Here is a 22,438-nt window from a genome sequence, read left to right on the forward strand (position 1 = left end):
GAGCAAAGGAAGAAAATAGGTGTTATAACTCTCCTGAAAGGCCCCCAAATGTGTGTAAATTGGGGTATTTTGTGAGTCCAACTGCTTTCATTCATGTACTGTGTAATTTCTAAAATAAAAGTGTACTGCAACCACTTTATCTCCACACCCCTAAAAGCCTCCTTGTCATTTAACTCAATTATCATTTTATTTAAGAGTTTGATTAATCAGATTTGTCCTGGAATGCTTACTTACTATTGTACATAATTTGTTTGGAATCATGATGAAAATTTTCATTGTTCGGAATCATGATGAAAATTTTCATTGTATCAGAATCAGTGGTAAGCTCCTGTTGACTTCAGCTTGTCCAAGAGTTTTCTACTGCAGTGTATTATTAAAATACTTATCAGTATTTATTTCACTTGCCCTGATGATAAAAATTTCCTTTTCTGTGAATGAAGATATAAACCCATACATAAATCATGCTAGGTAGATAGGATTTTTTTGGTGTAGTCAACAGAAATTCAGCAGCTCACTAGGGATATTTGAATTGCCCATGTCAGCAGACTTTGTTCAGAGTGCCTTCCTTGTGCCTCTCATGCTTGCTGTGTCTTTGATTCATTTTCAGAGCAGCAGACCCATGTCTCAGATATAAAGAATGCAAATTATTAAAACTTTAATCAGAAATTAATTTGCTCTGAAGTGAGCACTTGCTCTCTTTCCAGACCATTTCACTTCCTGAGACCAGTTAAGAATTTTTAAGGGTTTTATGAATACAGCATCTTTTCTGCTTCATCTATAGCATTCATCACAGAAAAGGAAAATGTTATTTCAGTTTTGCTGATACTGAAAATAGGTTATTTTTACTTGTTTAGTGTTGAATGGGGTTTTCAGTGTATCCAGGACTATAATTTGTACTATCTGCTACAGCTCATGCAGAGGAAGCTGTTACTCAACTTATGTGTGTTGTAGGATGGTACACGGGGTGATTTGTCCTGTTGATTATAAATGTAAATACTGTTTTTAAGGCAATGGTAACCAATGGTCTTTTTCCTATTTACAGAGCAAGCTTTACATGGAAGGATTTAGAAGCCTAAAAGAAGGAGAACCTGTGGAATTTACTTTTAAGAAATCTTCCAAAGGCCTTGAATCAATACGGGTAACAGGCCCTGGTGGGAGCCCCTGTTTAGGAAGTGAAAGACGACCCAAAGGGAAGACAGTACAAAAAAGAAAACCAAAGGGAGATAGGTAATTACCTTATTTTGTTATTCCCCCTTTTTTCCTTTTGCAAGTTTTTCTTGAAATTGTGTTTTCAGCATTTATTTGTTTGTGAAAGGAAAGCCTTCTGTGTACATTTGGCTTTTACATGTAGCTTAGTAATTTTATTAAAGCTGTATCCATACAACTACATCAGTCACCCACTGAAGAGTTTTACTTGAGAAGGTTTTATTAAATTAGAGGGAGCCTGCAGAGGAATATATTATTATTTTGAAGATATTGCTCTTAGACTGGAGAGAGGTCAGTCTGAACACAGGTGAAATAATGTCATGTTTAGGTGAGAATTGTGCATGCTAAAGAGACTATCAAACTATCATTAAACTGCATCAGTAGTTTCATATGGAAAAAATGTGGGTGCTGCAGTAAGGGTTGAGATGTATATAATTTGGTTAATTACATTTTTACTTAGTGAACAGAGAATAAGGTGTTTCAGAGGTTTTAATTCCTGGTGGTCTGAGGGGCTGTTGCAATAATGCTTTACAAATTTCAGGTAATTTTGATTGCTGAACTTGTCTCTACACATGTGCAGCAGTTTGACTTGCACTGCACTGTTACCCTTTATTTTCTGCTTCTGATGGCTTCAAGAAATTCTGAATCCTGTCCACTTCAAAGCCACCTGTACCTGGTTCACCAAGGACAGCCTTCCTGCTCAAAAGCTTATGTATTTATTTATTTGTTTAGGTGAATTCACCCTTTTTCCTCATGCTGTTCCCCAGCCCTGACCTGTAATGACTGAAGCCAAGCGGAATACATACTTTGTGAGGATCCTAGTAAGAACAGCCAGGTTCTGCCTGCAATGTTTAATGTATGGCATGACTGGGAGGTGATGCTCTCTTCCTTTGCACATTCTGAAGCAAAGCGTAGCTTAGGAAAGATAGGGTCACCTTGAAAGGCAATGTAGCCCAGGTTTGAGAAATTTGGGATCAGGAACCTTTACTAGCTACAGATGAACTCCACTTGTCCTCACTTCTGTTAAAAGCCCTTTTTTTTTGTCCCACCCACCCCACTTTAATTTTTTTTTTAGTTAAGGAGTGGAGACAACATGATACAACATGATATTTGTCCCTCTTTCACCTCCTTTGTAAAAGCTAAAAGCCATAAAGAAAATTTATTGCTGCTGGAACAGATCAGAGTCCATAACCACAACAAGGACTGTATAAGCTGGACAAAGCTTTCTTTTTGATTGCTCTCCATATCTGGCCTTATAGAGTGATATTGCATGCAATGGCTGGTTTTCTGTCGTTTGGTGGGGGTTTTTTGGGGAGTTTTTTTTTTGGGTTTTTTTGTTTTTTTGCCATAGGCTTTCAGTATTATTCTTATTTAAATAATTGGTTTTTTCCATGAATTCTAATTGCTAATCTGTTCAGGGTATTAGCATTACCACTGTTTTTGATGTTTCATACTTTGGCAGCAAATAAAGGCCACAGTCATGCTGGTGTGATCCTGTTTACCTATTTGTTGCACATGTATATGAAGGAAGACAATCCTTGCTTCAGAAACCTTGAATTTGAAATGGGCTGGTTGTAGGCAGTGAGAGAAGAATACATATTGAAAGAGGCAGGGATTTGAACAATCTGTAGTATACAGTGTTGTAGATGCAGGGGGAAGCAGAACTTTGAAAATGGAATTCATCTCAAGCACATAAAATGTTGGGGTTGTATCTTACCTTACTGCTGTTCCTCTTCAGGGATTACAAAGGGATCCTAGCTCCAATCCTGTAAATGCTTCCCTTACAAACCTCTAAAATAAAATTAGATGAATTCTGCTTTCAATCATGTTTTTTCATAGCTGAAGCATAGAAAAAGTTGAACAGATATACCCTGGAAAACAGTGTGGGGGGCTGATCTATGAGACAGTGTACTCTCTAATGTTCACTTGCCTTTTAAAAAAGGGAGAATTTAAAATTAATTTGAATTAATTTGAATGTGAAAATGTGGGCAAAAACATCTACCCACTTCTGTCTCAGAATTCTTACACTTAAGTCATAAGACACCCAAAAAGGCTGAAATTTGAAATGTTTGAAGTAGCATTGACATTATCACTCAGTGAAAAGCAGTGTCTTTGCTTGAAGGAAAATTAGTTTTGAATGCCTAGACAATTAAAAAGGTGCACCTCCAACATGTCTAGTGAAAAGTTTCTTGAAGATTTTACAAGATTGTTCTCTTGTACTGAGAACTGCCTCCATTTATGAAAGCTAATTCCAACTTCTTGTGTTCATCTCTTTTTATGTTACCAGTGTAAGAGTGTGAGGGCCCAGCCTCAGTGCATCTTTTTGTCTGGATCCCATTTGATGGATTCTGTTACTCTAATTACTGAGAGGAGTTAGAGATAGCAAAGGTGGAGGGAGAAAAACCAGAAAAGCAGCAATATGTACAGACAGGGAGGAAAAAAAGTCCTGACAGTGAGGTTACCAACGTTGGTGGATTTTGTGAGGCTTCCATGGTAGACTCAGGGTCCCTGTAATTTGCAGTATTGTTGCTGTGGGGATCTTGCTGTGATGATATTTGTGAGGATTTGCACTGTAACCAGGTGCAGCTCGCTTTGTAGGAGCTCTTCACACATTCCATCCACAGTATGCTTTGCTCAGCTTTGGCAGTGAGCTGGCACTAAAGTGTGCTGTGCTGCTCTCTAGGAATGACCACCGGGATCTGATGCAGAAAAGATGAAGCACTCTGAAATCACACTTAATCAAGTACTTAGTAATTTGTTGAGACATCTGTGGTTTAGAGTAGAACAAATGAATTGAGAACCTAACCCAGCAGAGTAAAGTTGAGAGGAAAAAGGGAAGAAGGAAAAAATTACACTACTTTCTTTTTTATTTTCTTTTTTTTTTTTTTTTTTTAACAAGCACTCCCAGTGTTTCTATGTCACCTAAAATAAACCAGGTAAAGGACTCTTTTATGAGTTGTAATTATTTATATAGATGGGAGAATATTCTTTAGTGCAGTGTACGTGTAAATAATTTGACCCACAGTCCTTTGGGACAATATTAATAAAGGTGCATGGTGCTCACAGGACTAGAAGCTAGAGTTATCTTTGGGACCTAGAGGTATTACCCAGTATCTGTAAATATTCCTGCTAGGAGCTCAGACTTGGATACTTTTTTAGCAGAGTGTCTGTTATGCTGCATTTGCTTAGCTTGGCACTTGCTTCATGTGGAGTGTTCTGGGGGAGATGGGAAGGTTGACAGCTTTCTTTTTTTTCTTTATTTTTTTGGTTTTGAAATCTTTACACCAAAATGGAAGCAATAAAATAAATCAAGAAGAAGGGAACAAGGAAGAAATAATTAGGAGTATAACTCCATCTCCCAATTCTAATTTATGTCATTTCAGTCCTCTGATACCTTCTGCTAACATCACACTTGTGGCCTGGAAACTTCCTAGTACAGGTGACCTGTGTCAGTAAGTGGTTTAGATTTAAACATGTAATAAGTAAATACTACATTGTGAGATTGGACATTGACATGAAATATTTCACTGGCTTGGTTTGTAGTGCAGCCCTGCAAGTGAGCTGTGAGGAAGGGATTTGGGAGCTGCTTCAAATGGTGGAGCTCAAAGAACCATTGCCACTGGATAAATGGTGATGCTGAATACACCCTGGGGTATGACTGGTGAAACAGCCACGTGTTTGCAGCTCAGCTGGCTGAACAGTAATGAGTGCTGCAGCATGGATACAGCGCTTTGAAAACTTCTATTCCAATATAGATAAATATGAAGGAGGAGCAATTAGAAAAGAAGTGGTTTTGCGTTAAGATGTTATAAATGGTGTTCACCAGTAACTCTTGAATGTGACCAAACCCATAATCTTCAAATAAAGAAGAACACAGTTCTAAACCACCCACAGGGTGGAAATAGAGCCACTTAGGGAAGGAGGGGTTATAATTAAATAATATAATTCTCCCTGGGTGAACTGTCACTTAAAACTAGTTTGTGTCTGAGTCAGACAGAAAATGGTTTTAATATCTGAAGACATTTTGTGGATGATCTGAAGTCAGACTATATTAAGAAAATCTTAAAGGTCTTTAAAAGCTCGTGATCTGCACCAACAGCCGCTAAGCTGGTGTGGTGCAGGAGGGGATGACACATGGTGGCATGCCATGGAGGACATTTGAATTGAAGTTAAATGGACTAGGAGAGCTAGGTTAGGACAGCAAAGTTACTTCAAACTTGATATTATATCAATTCCATCTCTACTGATTGAATCACACACAAGTGTATAATGTAACTTTCACAGAAAAGCCTCCATTGGCTTGAACCAAGCAGGTTTTTGTGAAGGAGATGTGAACAATGAGAGTGGTATGGGCTGGGCAGGAGAGCCCTGAGCTGGTGCCGACGTGGGGGAAGCACATAAAGCCCCTGCTCAGCAGATGGGTGGGGACAGCCTGTCAGTCCCTTCTGCTGAGAGTGAGCAAGGCCAGGCTGGCTGTCACCGCACACAGCCCTGACAACAGGGAGACATCACTTGGCCAGCCCCAGGGACCTGCTCTGAGCAGGTCCTGAACAGCACTGAGGTGAAGTGGGGAATGGGCAAACTGAGTCATCCAGCCAGGGAAATGGACAACAAGTTCAGGGAGTTGTTGCCTTTGGCACAAAATGGTGTCACATGTTACTGTGAGATGGTGAATTTTTCCTACTCCTTTTCAATGTAGATTGCATTCACAGTTCTGCCATTTTCTAAAGAGGAAACTGACACACAAGTAATGCAAATATTGCATGGTTTGCGCCAGTTTCTTAGAAATACAACCTTGCAGAAGGACATTACTCAAGGGTGGTGTTTCAGCAATTAGAACATGAACACCTCCTCTATGATTGCCTTGCACCTGGTATTAGATGGCAAGAATCTCTTCATTCCAATTTTCATTCTTGCTTTTCCCATTTTTCAAGCATAGGGCATTTTTTTGACTGCTTGCTCTTTCTCTGCATCATAATGATTTATTTTGTTAGGTGTTTAGTTGCTCTTTCCAGTGTTGTCTGAGACAACCTTTTAAACTTAGAATGGAAAGACAGCCATAATTTTGTTTTCTTATGTGAAAATTGCCCTATGAAATGAGGTCCCTCTGGCCTACTACCATCTTTCCAACACAGGCACATATTTAAGGAGAGACTGTAAAAAGCAGGGAGGTATTGCATTCTATCTCTGGCAATAGTGGTTTAAACATTCCTTCAGTATCAACAACTAATGTGCAAAAGACAAATTAGATGAAGTGTTAAGTCCCTGAATTTGCTGGATGCAAGTTCCTTTTGGATCCTCAAGCAAAGCTTGGTATTATTTGTGCAGAGTTTTATAGAGTTAACAATTTGCATGTCTAGACAATGGGCTAGAATGGAGATAAACCACTCTGAGTAATGCTTCCTTACGTAATTTTAGGACTGATATTTGTTGACTGTGCCATAATAAGCCACTAAACTGGCATGAAATGTTTGTAACAGGAACTTCAGAATGCTGAATTAAAAAAAAATATATATATATATATAAAAGAAAACAAAAAACTACCTTGAGAGCTTTGCAATACTCCAGGTACTTTATGAAGGTTTTACCTTAACACCTTAACAGGGCTACAAACATTAGGGACAAAGTTTTTTACCCTTGGTTTTTTTCCTCAGGTTGGCAAGACTTTGGAAGTTTTAGCAACATTTTGAGTATTCCAGGTGTGAGATAAAACCAGAACACCAAAGGGTCTTGTTGGTAGGGTTAAAAAGTAGGTAAATTTTAAAAATAGCTACCAGTTGGTGCTGTGGCTTGGAGGCTTGAAAGCTGGCTTGGAGATGGATCTCTAGGGCAGGAGGTCAATCTTTGCTTGTCTTTGTGCAGACCCATCCAAGTCTTAAGTCAGAAGCCTCTGAAAAGTGTTAGTGCATATATTCATTAGACAGCCCTTGTTAAAATCTACATCATCCATCTCTGTTTAAAGGGAGCTCGGCAGTCACAGCCCTCCTGCATAACAAACGCACAGTGTGCTTCCAGGACTTGGCCTGTCCAGTCTAAGAACAGAATCAGATCTTCAGGAGCAAGTATTTTTGGCATGGAAAAAAAAAATAAAAAGAAAGAAAGTGGCTTAAGGGAGAAAAGATAAAACAACTGCCACTGCCTGGTGTGTATAGCTCCCAATACCATGGGCCACATACTGTGTGTCATGATCTCTTCTCTGGCACAGGGTGTAACTAAACCAGTCTTCCTGAAATGCTGGTGTAGAACTATGGGAAAGTATTCCAGAGTGAGAGCAGAAGCAGGAGAACCTCGCCTCTTGGAAGACAGGCTAGCTTCTACCCCCAGATCCAACATACAGCACTGGGAGCTGCCTTTCTCAAAAGATACTGGATTTCTCTTCCATAGTTCTGTAGCTCAAGCAGTCAGGAGCCAGGATGCAGAGCTGAAAGATCAGTGCTTGCATGTTGGAGCAAAGTGTAGAAAATTATTACAGTTGTGAATAACAGCATGTATAATATTTGAATATAAGGTTTTGTTTTTCAGAAGACATGGAAGAAATCCCATTCAAAATTTTAAATCATGGTTAGATTTGCAAAGCCAAGTGCCCACAGTTAGATGCAGGCTATAAAGCTTAATTTGATCCAAGGTCAGTTTTAGATATTTGGGGGTACCCTGGCACACTGTAATGTGCTGGGTGCTTACACAAGCAATCCCCATTCATTTAAAAGGCCATTTTCTGGTTTCAGATAATTTAACTACTAAATCCATCACAAGGCCATTTAACGTAAGAACTCTTTTCAGATCCTCCATTGCTGGTGAACTTGCATGACCATGCAGTGTTTCAGCCTGCACACTTGGGTGCAAGCAGGAATTGGGCTTTGCACTGAGGCCTACAGATCATCAAAAGATGCAAAAATATGTGCTGCCTCTCCACCATGTGTCTTCTGGTGGGGCTTTTCATGTTCTTCAAGTAGATGCAAATATCTGTGCCAAGGGAAGAGCCTGGAACCTGGTAGCCATGATTCTGCTAAGCAACATCCAAGTGTGATTTTCATCACTACAAGCTTAGAACAGAGTAGAGCCTGGAAAAAGTTTTTTGGTATGTGTTTATATGCATGTACAGTTAAGAAGAGAGAGGCCCCAAATTTTTCACAGTGTTTATAATAAGAAATCCAAATTTGATGCTAAAGTAAGTAGATTCAATTCTGAAAACATACCAGGAACAGATGAAGTGAGTAGGAAGGTGTCATTTCTGTGCAGCCTCATGTAGAGTAAAGCTGTCCCTGCACAGCAGATGGGTTTCTTAAGTACATACACTGTTTTTGGAACGCAGAATATTTTTCTTTAATCGGGTGTCGTCTCTGGGCTTCATGTTTTTTGACTATTATTCCACTCTCTTTAATCACAGGGTGAGCTCTTTCTCCCTTACAGTAAACTCTCAGTGTATATTCAGACCTTTGCCTGCACTGATACACCTAATGATCCCACTGCATTCTTACTGTACTAATGATTACACATACCAGAAGGAGTTCAGAAGCAAAAAGAATTGAGAGCTTTGCTCAATTTAACAGACATTACACATAAATCCAGTAGAGTATATGTTAAAAGTATCTCAGTAAATAACTTTCAAAAAATCATTCTGTTTCTAAAAAAATCTTCCTGACATAACTGGCATATTCTTCTTTAATTCAAATTTGTTTCTGAGTGTTTAATTTCTTACTACTATACTATTTTCAAGTAGACAAAAATAAACAAAAAAGTGCATACATTTTCAGGGGTCAAATCAGGAAATACTTACTCTCATGCTTTGAAAATAGCAGAGAACAGAGAATTATTTGAAGATATTGTCCAGATTGTGATAATTCTGTTTTAAGTTGATACTGATCCTGACTACAGACTGTGCTGCTTTCAATGAAAGAGCTGAATGACACATGGTGGCTTGCCATGGAGGACATTTGAATTGAAGTTAAATGGACTAGCAGAGCTAGGTTAGGACAGCAAAGTTACTTCAGACTTGATGTTATATCAATTCCATCTCTACTGATTGAATCACACTCAAGTGTGATGCTGTAGCTGTCAATGAACTGGGAACAGACCTGCTCACAGCATAAGCTGCCTTTTCTAAAGGTGCAGACTGCCTGTGCTGTATTTTATGACAGCACACTGTAATTAAACAGCTAAACCCCAAATCTCCTATTTTAGGAAAACTATTGCATTTCTTGCCTTTTTTTTTTTTAACATATGTTGCACTCAAGCATCACCTAGCAAACATACTCAAAACACAATAATAAAACATAAAATGTAATAAATACGCAACACTGAGGACCAGTTATAATGGTGATTCCAGATGATGGAAATAATTGTCATATATTTTGGCCTGTTGAAAAAGATACCAAAAACTTGAAAGCTGGAGAAAAATGAATTACAGCATATTTGCTAAATCCCTGAAACATTGCCCCTGATTTACCACTGTGGATGAATCTGATGCTCTTTAGAAGGAATAAAAGTTCTGGAGCCCTTTAACTTCAAATTAATGAAGACTGTGTGGTAATGTAATTCCAAATCACTACAGCTGTTTCTTTTATTAGCTGTGGCTTCATGTTTCTGTCCTTGACACTTAAAGATCAAACCTACTTAAATATGAATAATTTAAAATGTGAATTTACTTCAATATCTTATTTTGCCAAGAAGCTCAGCAGCTCATTATATAAGAGGAATGTGTCACAGAGGTAGTCATCTCCATAGTGGTGGTGCAGGCACGATGCTGCTCTTCCCACTGTGCATCCCCCAAAACCTCAAGCACCTGAGCTGGAGCATTTGTCAGGCAGGTAGTGACACACAGGCGGTGTCCTGAAAGAAGTCATGAGTCTGTAAGGGCATATTTACACCAGGAAAGGGACTCTTATTTCAGGGAAAACACACCAGTTGAAGCCACCCCTGCACAGCAATGTTGCATCCTCCATGCAGAAGTAGCAGCACTGAGTGGGACTTTGCAGTTTCTTCTCCTGGTTATGACAAGCTGCTCAGTGAAAACACAGTGGAGCTCGAATAGAAACGCTCCTGTGGTATCCACAATCCCTCAGGCAGGGTAATAGGAAGGTATTTCAAGGATAAAAGGTAGGGTGAAGATTAGGAAGAAGCAGGAATAGGAAAACAAACACAGGGAAGATGAGGAAGGAGGTGGATGAGAAAGGACTTAGGAAACAGAGAAGAGACCACTGAAAAGAGTGTCAGTGTGGGAAGCCCAGATCTTTTCCAGGCTCCAAATGGTTGCCTCAATGCTGGTGGTTCTGCTGCTCTTCAGGGACTACAGGAAAACCTGAATCTCCCTGCACACACAGTCAGGGATTCAACTGAATTTTCCTGCATTTCGCAAAATTGCTGCAAATCAAGAGCTGGAGCACAGGTTGGTATGTGAGCTCCTGCTCTGCAGCCTTGCAGCAGCTGTGGTGATTCCAGTGGACCTGGGAGGGTTGACCTGAAATGGGACTTTCTAGAATATTCTACGTATTGTGTGTTCCTTGCTTACCAGGTGACAAACAAAACACATCTGACAATCTGTAGTTTGTCTTGCAGAACCACCAAATGCAGCCCTCACAGTTGCTCAGTTTGAACTTTGCCTTAAATGCATCAAGTGCTAAAAAACAGTGAGTGCTCCAAGGGCACTGGAGCACTTAGAATAATGCTCCTCTGGAAAATAATTTTGGCTTTTTTTTTTCCCTTGTGCTCCAGAATCCTGTGCATTTCTCTCATACCAAATAAACCACACATTTTGTAGAGACGTTGCAAAGTAGTTGATGTTTGTAGTGCACGAAGAGATCATAGTGAGAGCCCCAAAATCAGTATTTTTTGTGTTCATGATTTAGCTGGATTTGGTGGTGAGTTCAAGCATTGAATTCAGTAGGCTAAGGAAGAAGGATGCAATAATTTGTATTTCATGCAGCAAATGAGAAAAGGCAATATAGGAGAATTCACATGTGGGTTCACAAGCTGTTACTGTAGTGTAAATTATTTCTATCTTTCGGTAGATAATAGGATCTGTAGAAATTAACCTGCATACTCCTCTCACTAGTTTGGGGATTTGGACTAGTTTTTGTTTGCTGTAGGATGAGGATGAAGAGTTTCAGGGAGGAAGTGGAACACTGCCCAGGAGAGCAGAGGTGCTGTGGCCAGGCTGGAGGAATAGCGAGCCAAGCATGGCATTATTGATGAAGTGGGAGCTGGCTTTGCTCAGTAACAGTGGAATGGTTAAGGAGGAAAGAGTTGTGAAAGTTCACTATGAAATATGGGAGTGAGCTAAACAATTTCTTTTCTTTGATCTCCATTAATTTATAATCTTATGATGTTGATTCTCCCGGCACTAGAGTTTTTACAACGAATAGCTGAAAGTAAAAAAAATCTATTTAAATTGTACTGGTCTTGTTTTGAATGGCTGCCTCTATTCTAGAAGTCACTTGGAGTTTTACCCTTTTAGCTGTTGGATAGTTTAAATGCTAAAACATTTAATTTACTTTAGACAGCTCTGCAAACAACAGCTAACTACAGAATGCTCAGTTAAAGTTGCAACAGCCTTTGCATCAAAGTTTAACCAGAGTGCTTTGATTTCTTTTAATGATAAATGAATATATTCTCACCAGTATAAAAAGCTGAAATAGTTCCATGTTTTAAATTCAATTTCTGATTTGCTAGTGTTTCAAATTAGTATCTTTGCCTTTTTGTTATGCTAAACTAATAATGTAAAACAAAATGATAGTGAGTGTGTGTCAGTGTGTCTGCCTGAGATGAGCTGTACTACAGAATTGTGCAGTGTTACTGCTTCCATCAATGAGAAGGAGCCATCAATGGTTGCAATAGGATTAGAAGTTGTATGTAGCTCAGATGTAAGCCTATTAATTTACCTTTTTAAAGGTTTCATTGTATTTACCTTCTTTCTCCCCAGTTTTTATAAATCACTGCTTTCTAGTAAGTAAATGAAAAATCTCTTCTTTCCTGTTTATCAGACTAATTCTTTCAAGTTCTTATGTTTTGATATAGTTTTTTGAAGAATAATGGTTAGCCAGTCAAATAATAATTGTTAGAAATATGTGCCTACGCCTCCTTTTAATAATTATTTAAAATGTGTAAGCAGTTTCGTTTTCTAAGTAAAAAAATAATCCTCATTTAATTTACACGGTAAATAATTGAATGTGATTTTATGTTATTAAATGTGGGAATATCATTACTCACTTCACTAGTGAGAAATTCTGGAATTTTTGTCTTTATGTTCATTGTGTAACAAACAAATTTTCCTTGGATCCCAGAAATAATTTTATCAAATGGTTCTTTCTTATTATCTCTGTATTTTTACCTTCCTGGAGCGTCCTGAAGTTATCTTTCTCCTTTACAATTTTATACATTTCTCTTATACATAGAAAAGAAACATCTGGCTTTTTTTTTTTTTTAATGAGAGCTGTTCGCTCATTGACCAAACAAGCAGCGAGGAATCTGTTGTGTGGTTGATTATTGCAAGAAAATGAGGCAGTAGTCTCACTAATAATCACTAAAATTTGTATTAACTGGTGCTGTTTCATTTACTGAGTCAGCTAATCTCACACTTTCACCCTTACAAGAAAACAAATCGTGTTTAAAAACGCCTGGTGTGGAAAAATGGTACTTTCAAATGTAGAGATTAGAAACATTTAAAACACACGTATCTGTGCTTAAAGATGCCGAATCTTAATTCTGCCCTGTCTAGAGCTTTCCTTTTTTATCTTTGAAGTTCCGTCATTATTCCATGTCTGTGCCTTTGGTTTATTTTTGTATCCTACAGAAATTAATTCACACTGTTTAGATCCAATCATTTTAGAATATTTATGAATGCAGTTTATCAACAAGTTTACATTTTATGCAGCCTGTGGAGTTGGGTTTTGGAATTTGCTTTTTTAGTAGTTCTTTTGTGGAAGAGAAATCTTTCAGGCATGAATTGATAGTCCAGATCTTTTGAGGTCTGTCTGTGCTAACCTATGACCTCTGTTCTTAGGAGGTCAACATCTGAGGGCAGGAGATTAAGGCAGTTAAAAGACTGGAATGGGAACTGGAATGGAAAAATTAGCCAGCACATTTTGGGTGGAAAACATCAAAGTCATCAAACAATTTGCTTATTTTAAACTCAGTTTAAGGGTAACAAGCTAATTGTACTGTGTTTGTTGACGCAAGCAATTTATATTATTTGAGAACATTAACACTGAAGAATTTTTTTTTATTGGAGAAACACAATGCCTCTTCAGTATAAATGCACTATGTATTTTGTATTCTAAATGTTTTTGTGAAACATTTTGAGATAATAATTCAGGATCTGCTCATACAGTCTGTGCATTTAATTAGCTGTATTGCTTACAAACAGCAATAGTAAGTGTTGTAGAACCTGAAACTTGCTTGTAGTCTGCTGAAGACCCCTTGCTGTTGTTGGAGAATGCAGGTGCTCTCAGTACAAAGGAAAAATTATTCCCAAGTTAAAATTTTAACTCCAAAATTTTCAAACTCATTTGTAAGCATCTCTCCTTGTTTCAGTTTTTGAAGTGTGAATTCCTTTCCCATACAAATTTGTGACCAAGACATGTTCTTTTATAGATTATAAATTGACTTACAAGAAAAGACACCATTGTCTCTTTGTTCTTGTCTGACATAGTTCAAAATTCATTAGTGTGTGTTTTTAGAAGAGTGACAACTTCATCTTTCATCTGTGCATTGATTTCAAAAATGTTATTATCTAGAAGAAGACACCTTCCCACATCTGAACAATTATGCAAGTTTGAGGATTTGTGTAAGCAATCACATTTTCTTCTTGGTTGTTTAAAGTGCAAATGAAAGTGGTTTCAGTATCATAGGCAAAAGCCAGAGTAATGTTTCAGCATGCAAACCCATCTAGCAGGAAAGAAAACAAAAGTTCCATGTCCCTCTCAGCTCAGGCTCTGACTCACGGCATATGGATTATGGTACTGCTTCTGTAGGTATGGCTGCTAATTAAATTGAAGTACTGTAATACAGTTAAACTCAAGAAGACAGCCATCTGTAAACCTCAGTGTAACCTCCACGTTTTCTTGTTCTTTGGATAGTGAAGGATAAGAGATTTAAACCCCTTTGCAAGCTTATAACTTTACAAACTCTTCCTCTAACTGTCAAAACTTTCTTTTTTCAGCTTTTAGCCTTGATTTGCACCTGAGGGGAAATAGAACAAAATTATCACCACAATTTCTTGTTCTTTCATGGAGGGAAAAGAAGGGAAAGCAGGAGGAGCTGCTCCCAGGGGTGCAGGGAGTGCTTTGTTTCCGTCCTGCCGTTTCACTGGGTTGCTGGAGAGGCTCTGCCAGCTGCAGGGCTGTGCTCTGCCATCCTGGAGGCACTGCTGGTCCTGGATGTGTCCTGCATTGTCCCACAGGCACTGGGAATCAGAGAGCATTTGAAGGGGCAGAACCAGCCCTGATGTTATTGCATCTTGGAGACCTGTTCCCTGTTTGAATTCTTGGGATAAAATGGGGCCGCTTCTGATCAGCCATTCTGGGTTTCTTGCTTGTCAGCACTCTCTGTGGTTAAATAATCCATGGTTGGAGGGCTAATTCTGTTTCACAGAATGGTTTTGGTTACCCACTGGTGAGAACTCGTGAATCCTTGTGAAGGGACAGAAGATTTTAATTAGTGAAGAAAAAATTAATTACAAAGATAGTGTACCTGAAATGACTTAAGATAACTTTCTTGTTTGCCTGAGCCATTTCTATACCTTCCTTCTGTTCTCTTTATTTACCAATAAACTCTTCAATGCAATCCTTCTTAGTCCATATAACACTTAAAAATCACTGTAGTTTTTTATTACAAAAATTGTGATTCTTGGCTATTTGAATTATTAGTGAGCAGTGATACACATCTTTTGATCTGGAAGTACTGCTCCCCAGGATTTTTGCTGTATGTGTGTAGCCTCTTGTTTCATGATGTTTGATGATGAAAGCATCCTGTCCACAAGCCTGCTTTTTTTAATATCTTTTGCCTACCCTTTAAACGTAATCTGTAGATATCTGAGATCTGCAGATCGAAAACTACCCTAGTGCACACTCTTAAGGTGTTGGAGGTTTTTCCTCCCTTAGTAATTGTGGCATTAATTCTAAATGTGCTAAGAGCTGCCTCCAAGTTTTGTGTGCAATAGCTTACAGGGCAGAATAGACTGCTTGCTGAGTTTGTGGAAGGGTAATTCAAAACTCAAGAAAGTTATAATGCAATTTTTGAATTATTTAGAAATTAATTTGACTTCCTTATGATGAAACCCTGCTTTGTTTTTGCTTGGCCTTTTGAGAAAAAGCTTGAGGATATATCCTCAGTTCTCTTACATCTTCTTTTCACAACAAAAATGCTGTAGAGATAGACAAAATTGTTTAGAATTCCTGCAAATAGTATTTTTCAGGCTTATGTGTTTGTGAAGGTTGAAATCTCTGGCAGTGCAGCTGTGCCAGAGTCCTGGCTGCAGACCCTGGTGCTGTTGGAATCAGCGTCTCCAAATGGACTCTGTAATTTTCCTCAGCTGAGTCACTTCCTTACCATGAACTGCCATAAAGAGATTATTGCTTCTGCTTTGCTTTCTAGGGTTTAGCCTGCACTGCCCTCCTCCTTTTCAAAATAAAAACTCATCAGAAAACCCTTTCTACAAAAAGTTGAGTTCAGAGGATTTCAGAAAACTGGATTAATGGTGGCCTTTTTTTAAGGGACTATTGAGGTTTGTGTTCCTCATCTGTTTCTAGCTGCTGATTTGAATGAGAAGCCAGCAAAAAGAGCATGTTGGTCATGTTGGTTTTGTTTTAAGTAGTGGTTGAAGTTGTTTCCAGCTGCCAAGAGAGCATGAATGTAAGAGATACTTCAGGTGATAGCTGTCCATAAAATCTTTGGAAGTATATGGTAATAAATCTAAGATGTTATATATAATTTTTCTTCATGACCCACATTTCTTGCTTAATTCTTGGATAAAATACAAATTAGTCAAATCTGAAAGCTTCTGGATTTGTCAGAATAAGTGTTTACACCAGTGTAAAGTTAAGATGCATTTTATAGAAAATAGACCTTTTCAAGAGGAAAAAAAATTATTAAATCTGTTGTATACATGTGTTGTACACACATATATGGTATATACAACAGATTTATGAAAGGTTGCCTCAGTTGCTCTGAAGAAAGATGACTTAGTAAGTTTTAAGGTATCAGCCAAAATGAAGCTATAATAACGTAGCTATGTTAGCTTGCTCTTGTTAGGCCAGGTAACAACAGAAGTAAAAATGTCACATGCCCTTTTATCATCTACAGTCTTATCTGTGTAGGAAGGCCAGTTGAGAGTTTCCAAAAACCTGCAAAAATTCTTGAATGACAGATTCAAGAATTGAGACTGTAAGTGAAAAACTATATGAAGGTGGTGTTAGTACTGAAATTAATTGTGCCACTGTGTGCACACTAATCACTGTAGTGGAACATCCAGCTGCAATAATGAGATGCTGTGTTGTGAGCAGGATTCCACCATGTTCCCTTGCTATGGTAGCAGGTGGTGAATTTGCTTAAGCTTGCATATCTTGTTACATTGTAGAGTACTACAGTTTGTGTGTGGCATATAAATCCATTTTCATTTAGCTTGGAAATGTTTTCTTCAAGCAGATTCTCATTTAGTAAAAAAAAAAAAAAAAGATTCCACAGAGACAGGTTTATTATTATTATTATTATTATTATTATTATTATTATTATTATTATTATTATTATTATTATTATTATACCTGTTTCGAAAAAAACCCCACTTCTTTGTTACATGATAGTTCAAGTTTAAAAATCCTTATTTCCTTGAAGTAGCCAGCTGTGTCCCCTGAAATGGTTCATTCCAGTCAGTGTCTAAAGGCAAAATCATCACATAAGAGCCAAATGTGCCTTTTAGGAGCAGAATCAGCATGGAAGTGAAGGTGGGGGTGTGCAGAACTGGAGATGGGAAGGAGATGGTAACAGGTAATACTGATGTGAGCTGGGTAGTTTGTGGGACTGGGGCTGACTGAATAAAGAGCATTGCTGGGTGGGCAGTGTTCACCTTTGGTGACGGAGGCAGGGCTGCTTCTGACCTGATGCTTTCTGTGCACTGATAACTTCAGTGCTTTTAGGCAGGTCTGCAGCATGCTGCTGCCCCAAACCAAAGCTTTTACCCCCATTTCCCCTGCAGAAAGCTAGAGAAGCTGCTTTAACGTGCATATTCCACAGGATGCAGAGGAAGGGGAGTACCAAACATGGGTGAGCTGCAAGCTGACCGAGAGAGAAAACAGCAGAGGCTATATCAAACATGGGTGAGCTGCAAGCTGACCGAGAGAGAAAACAGCAGAGGCTGTAGCTGAGTGGTCCAGGGTGCTTGGCTGGCCAGAGCTCTGCTTGGCTGGGGTACAGCTCTTTGCTGGGGCTCACACCCTGGCAGCCACCCAGGAGCCCCAGGCACTCTGTGCATGGGGATGTGCAGTGTCTGTGGAAGCCAGCACAAATGAAAGTGTGTGGCACAGCTGTGGCTGCACTGAAGTGTGGTGAGGCCATGGTTTGGTGCTGAGAGCCAGGCTCCCTGTGGGTGTGCTGTGACTGGAGCCCCAGGGTGCTCCCTCCCGGGACTGGACTCTCTCTGACAAGACAAGCACTTGTAACATTTCCCCTCTTGGTTTGCAGACAGACAGCACTCACGACACTGCTGAGACTGCTGAGATGGTCAAGCAATGTGGCCAGGAGAGTTCTCCTGAGGATGCTGTAATAGACACAGCCCTGGAGACCTGTTTGGCAGAATGTGCCAGTAAGATAATTCTGCATGTCACAGTCTCTTTCCACAAGGGAAGAGAGCCACTCTGAAAGAAAGACAAAAATGGGGAAGGTACACAGGTGGGCCTAGCCCAACCCTAGGCCACACCCTTTCTCAGAGGTATTCAAGACAAATTCCTTCAGATTTTGGAATTAAAATTTCTTGCATCAGTAAGTATTCTTAAATATGCAGTAAATTGAGTATGTCTAGATTATTGTCAGTGTAGGCATTGAACGTCCAGAGATATTTTTTTTTTTGCTTTATATATACTTGTAAATCATATATGGAATATCTAGAGTGTAAACTTTCACCCACTGGTTCTATATCTCATGCCTGTATCCATTAATACATAGTTGGGTTTGGGGACTCTTGTCATCCCATATTGACATTCCCTGGGGACACACAGCTGGTGTTTAATTATGTCTGATCTAAGTTTGCCAAAACTCTCCCCAACAATTGCAGCAGAATTCTTCAGCCAGAACTGCTAGAGAGGCACCATTAAGTTGAAAGTAATGTAAATTTCAGAAAACAATGCTTCTTCAAGTATAAAACATACAAGATTTTTTAGCTGTTGTTGCTTTGTCTGCACTGCTCTGTACAAGCCGAAGTAATGGGAGTCTCCAAGGTTCTGGACTGCGTTAACAGATTGAATCACTATTTATTATTTTTTCCTTGTGAAAAACCCCAATCACTTGTTTTCAAAATTTTTAAAAGTTTAATAGTAATAAAATGGTTATAAAAATAGTAATACAATTAGAGTAATAATAATTTGGACAATTTGAATTAGGACAGTATGAGACAACAAATACAAAGAGCTATGGACGTCCGGGTACCTTTTTCTGTGCAGCACAAGCCCAAAAAAGGACCCCCGTTAACAAAGGATTAACCCTTAAAAGCAACAGCCTGTTGCATAGTCATACAGCTCATACATGATGCATAAATTGCGTTTTTCACATTCCTGAAGGGGAGCTGTGGCTTTAAAAGAAAGGGATGCTGCCCCTGACTCCAGCCAGGGCTGTGCCAGGGTGCAGTTTCAGATTACCGAGGCTGGGCACTCCTGACCCCTGCACCCACACCAGCCTTGTGGTGCTCTGCCTGCAGGGTCACCGGTGCTGATCTAATTCCTCAGAGAGCCACTCTGGGGAGCGTAACTGAGCACAAACTAATCCTGCAGGAGTGAAAGGCACCGAGCAGCAGCCGGACAGGGAGGTGGCAGAGTGGGGGACGCCTCTGGTGACAGCTCAGTGGGTTTGTCTGGAGCGAGGAACCCCACGGGCGGCTCGGCGTGAGCCGTGTTGTGCTCTCTGCTCGACATGGCACAGACGTTCCCTGCTGGCAGCAGCTTTTTGGCCTCTGCAGCAGGAGCCAGAGGAAGTCTGCCCTCGCTGGTGGCAGGTGCTGATTTAAGAGCCAGCGGGGTTCATGGGAGGAAAGTGTCAAGAACACAAAACCCAGCAGGGAGTTGGGTTTGGCCTCCAAAAGGCCAGAGGTATAATTAGGCATCAGCAAGACCTCGCAGAGGGTTTGGGGAGTGTCCCAGGCAAGGTCTTTTCTATTTGAGCTCCCTCTGTCAGACTGCCAGCGGATCCCGCTGCACACAAGAGCCGTGGTCCTGCCTCTTAGCAGGGCTGCAGCCTGTGCTTTCCCTGGCCAGGGAGTGAAAATAGGATGCAAAAAGCAATCCTACCTATTTTAGATGCTTTGGTGCCCCCACACCATTAACTTGTCTCTGAAACTGTTCAGCACCAGAAGTTGGCAGCTGACTGGGAAGGTGAGCGGCGCTCCTCAGCTCTGTGCCTGACATCCCCGTGGCACCGAGGAGCAGCCTTTAAAAGCTGCAGTGCTCAGGCTTAACTCACTGCCAGCTTCCAGTCTGGCATTTAGTATGTATGCAGTGGTCATTTCTCAGTTCCCTTCCTGCCTTTCAGCAGTTGCTCCTCAAAATTTGCAAAATGCAAGCAGTAGGCTTGGAGGAGTCAGCTGTGGTGCCATCACAGCTCTTCCTTCCCTGCCAGCTCCTGCCAAACAATCTCTTTCTTTTTTTTCTGCTTCTGTTGCATTAGTTTGAAGTGCTGTGAACAATGTGAAGACAATTGGAGATACATACAGAAATTAGTATTTCCCATTGTAGTGCTCAGCTATTTCACATCAATCATATTATCTGAAGGGTGTTACAGTTTCAGAGGTTCATTGGGAGCATAAATGTACTAAAATTATAGCCTGCATTCTTCATGACAAGGGAAAAAATAACATAAATTTCACATACAGTAACAGAAAACCATATTCTTTCCATCTGATTTTACCACATGCTCTAATTACAGTGTGTTTGTGTGTCATACAGAAGAAGTTAATATTTCAGATTTCTTAATGACAGATCTTCAAAGGAATTTTTCCCACCAAATGGGAAGGATTAGATAGAATCAGCACTTGAAGTTAGTAGTACTGTAATGCTGGAAGGCAGACCTAAGTGTCAGTAAGTTTGTGAAACTCAGTCTACAATATTGTGTTTTCCAGGCTTCCAAAAAAGGGAATATATATTCCCTGGTGTTTCCAGATATGTGTATTTTCCCAGTCATTGCTAGGAATCAGTGAGTTTTCAAAGGATTTATAAGTGCTGCTCAAATATAAAAGTAAATTATAAAATGCTGTTTTGCAGTGTTGAGATAGTAAACTAGCATTATTTTGAATCTTTCAAACACCCTCAGTTACTAAGAAAATTGAACAGGTGTCTTAAAAAACTTCACACAAACAACCAGTTCATTTTATAAAAATTAATTTATGGTAAAGCTCTAGAGTGATACTAATGTTATTCAGAGTTCCTTTTGTACAAAGAATGTGGTACTGGCAACTAAAGTCCTGATTTATTGATGACTTCCCTTTCTATAAGACAGCTTGTGGTTTTCTTCTTGTCATCATCATCAGCAGAGGAAAGTTACCAGCTGAACTAATTAATTCTGCAAGACTTCATAGGAAAAAAATAATTTTTGCTTCTATTTTTTTCTAACTGATACCCATGTGATTTAAGCTCTGGAGGCAAGAGGCAGGGTAAGGTATGGAAATGCAGACAGCTGCCTCTGAAAGAAACAAAGCTTCAAGGAAGCTTAACATGCTGAAATCAAGGGGGCACATAATCTCCATCCTAGGGTGCTAAAGTACTGAGTGTCACATCAGTCCAGGGTTATTAACAGTTTTTGCTTTGAGATATGGACTTAGGACTAAAGAATGTTCATGAAAAAGGGATATAAAAACTGCAAGCAATGGCAATCAATCCTGTCCAATTTCAAAATATTTATGACAGCTTTGCATCCTGCAAATAGAGAAGACAGGAAAATTATAAAAAGTGAATGAAGTGCAGTGTTAGTTTATCAGTTCCAAATTGTGCCTTATTTTTTATTATTTACTTTATCTAGTATTTGTATTCTGTTAACTGGATCATTTTCTTAGACAATGGAAATATACTAAAGGTAGTCTGGCCTTCAAAAATGAACTGTTACAATGTGCAAAGGAAAATTATTTGTTAAAAGAAAGTCCAATACAGGAACTATGAAATAGTTGAAAAATAGTTTACTTGGAGGAAAAAGAGCTTTGCTTGGTTTTGAACCCTCCCCTGTGATTTATTATTTAGAAATGGAAATGGTTTTAACAACACAGTGAATATAAAAGTTCTGTGCCTTGTGCAGCATCTCTCACTTCTGCCAGCACCACCACACAGATAGCCTTTAAGAACAACAATATTAGAGAAATATTCAAGTAAAAATAATTTTCCTAAGTTGCACCCTACTATTTATGTAAAAGATAAAGGGGTAAGGGACAGAATTTAAACTTGACATTTGTAGGAGGAAGCAGAAGTTATCACATCCTGCCTTTTCTGCTGGTGTGTCTCCTGTGGTTGCCCTTGGTCACTGGGGAACATTGGGGTACATTGATCTTCCCCTTTTCCTGCCTGCCATGGTTGCCCCAAAGTTATTGTGTCAGGTTACAGGAACTCTGGGAAAGAGTAAAGAGTCTGGCTGGAATTTTGCTGGGTTTTGGGAGTCTGTAGAACAGTGGAAGCAGCTCTTTTGACAGCATCTAGAGCAGTTTGGGGAAAGAAGATAAATTATCAGGTCCTTGATTCTTTACTCGAGTTCATGCCTAGAGCAGGCTAAGCTCTGCTGAGCTTCAGGTGCCTCCTGACTCTCCTTCCTAAAGGCACACACACTAGCTGGGAATGGCAGGGGTATAATGTATTTCAATGAGTAGTGTGTCTCCTATACCAGATGAGCCTGGGAATCAGGTAGTAGGATTTCCTTCCTTCTTTACTGTGCCAGTGTAGTGCAAAAGCAAACCACTTTGAACAGATCAGAGAATTTGCTCTGAAGTATTGATTATGGTTTCTCAGCTCTTTTAATAGCCTGATCAGCCTCAGTGTTGCCAAAGCCTTTGTGCAGTTTC

At 39.5% G+C, this 22,438-nt stretch overlaps 1 protein-coding gene across 1 annotated transcript in view; it reads left to right on the forward strand.

Moving 5' to 3' along the window:
- LIN28B (lin-28 homolog B) overlaps positions 1–22,438 on the forward strand; it is a 95,043-nt gene that overhangs the window by 53,323 nt on the left and 19,282 nt on the right. Inside the window, exon 3 of the mRNA XM_063153084.1 lies at positions 1,043–1,227. Coding sequence (XP_063009154.1) covers positions 1,043–1,227 — 185 coding nt within the window. The remainder of the gene's footprint in view (positions 1–1,042; positions 1,228–22,438) is intronic.

This window comes from Melospiza melodia, chromosome 3 (genome assembly GCF_035770615.1).
Source record: "Melospiza melodia melodia isolate bMelMel2 chromosome 3, bMelMel2.pri, whole genome shotgun sequence".
Classification (NCBI taxonomy): domain Eukaryota; kingdom Metazoa; phylum Chordata; class Aves; order Passeriformes; family Passerellidae; genus Melospiza; species Melospiza melodia.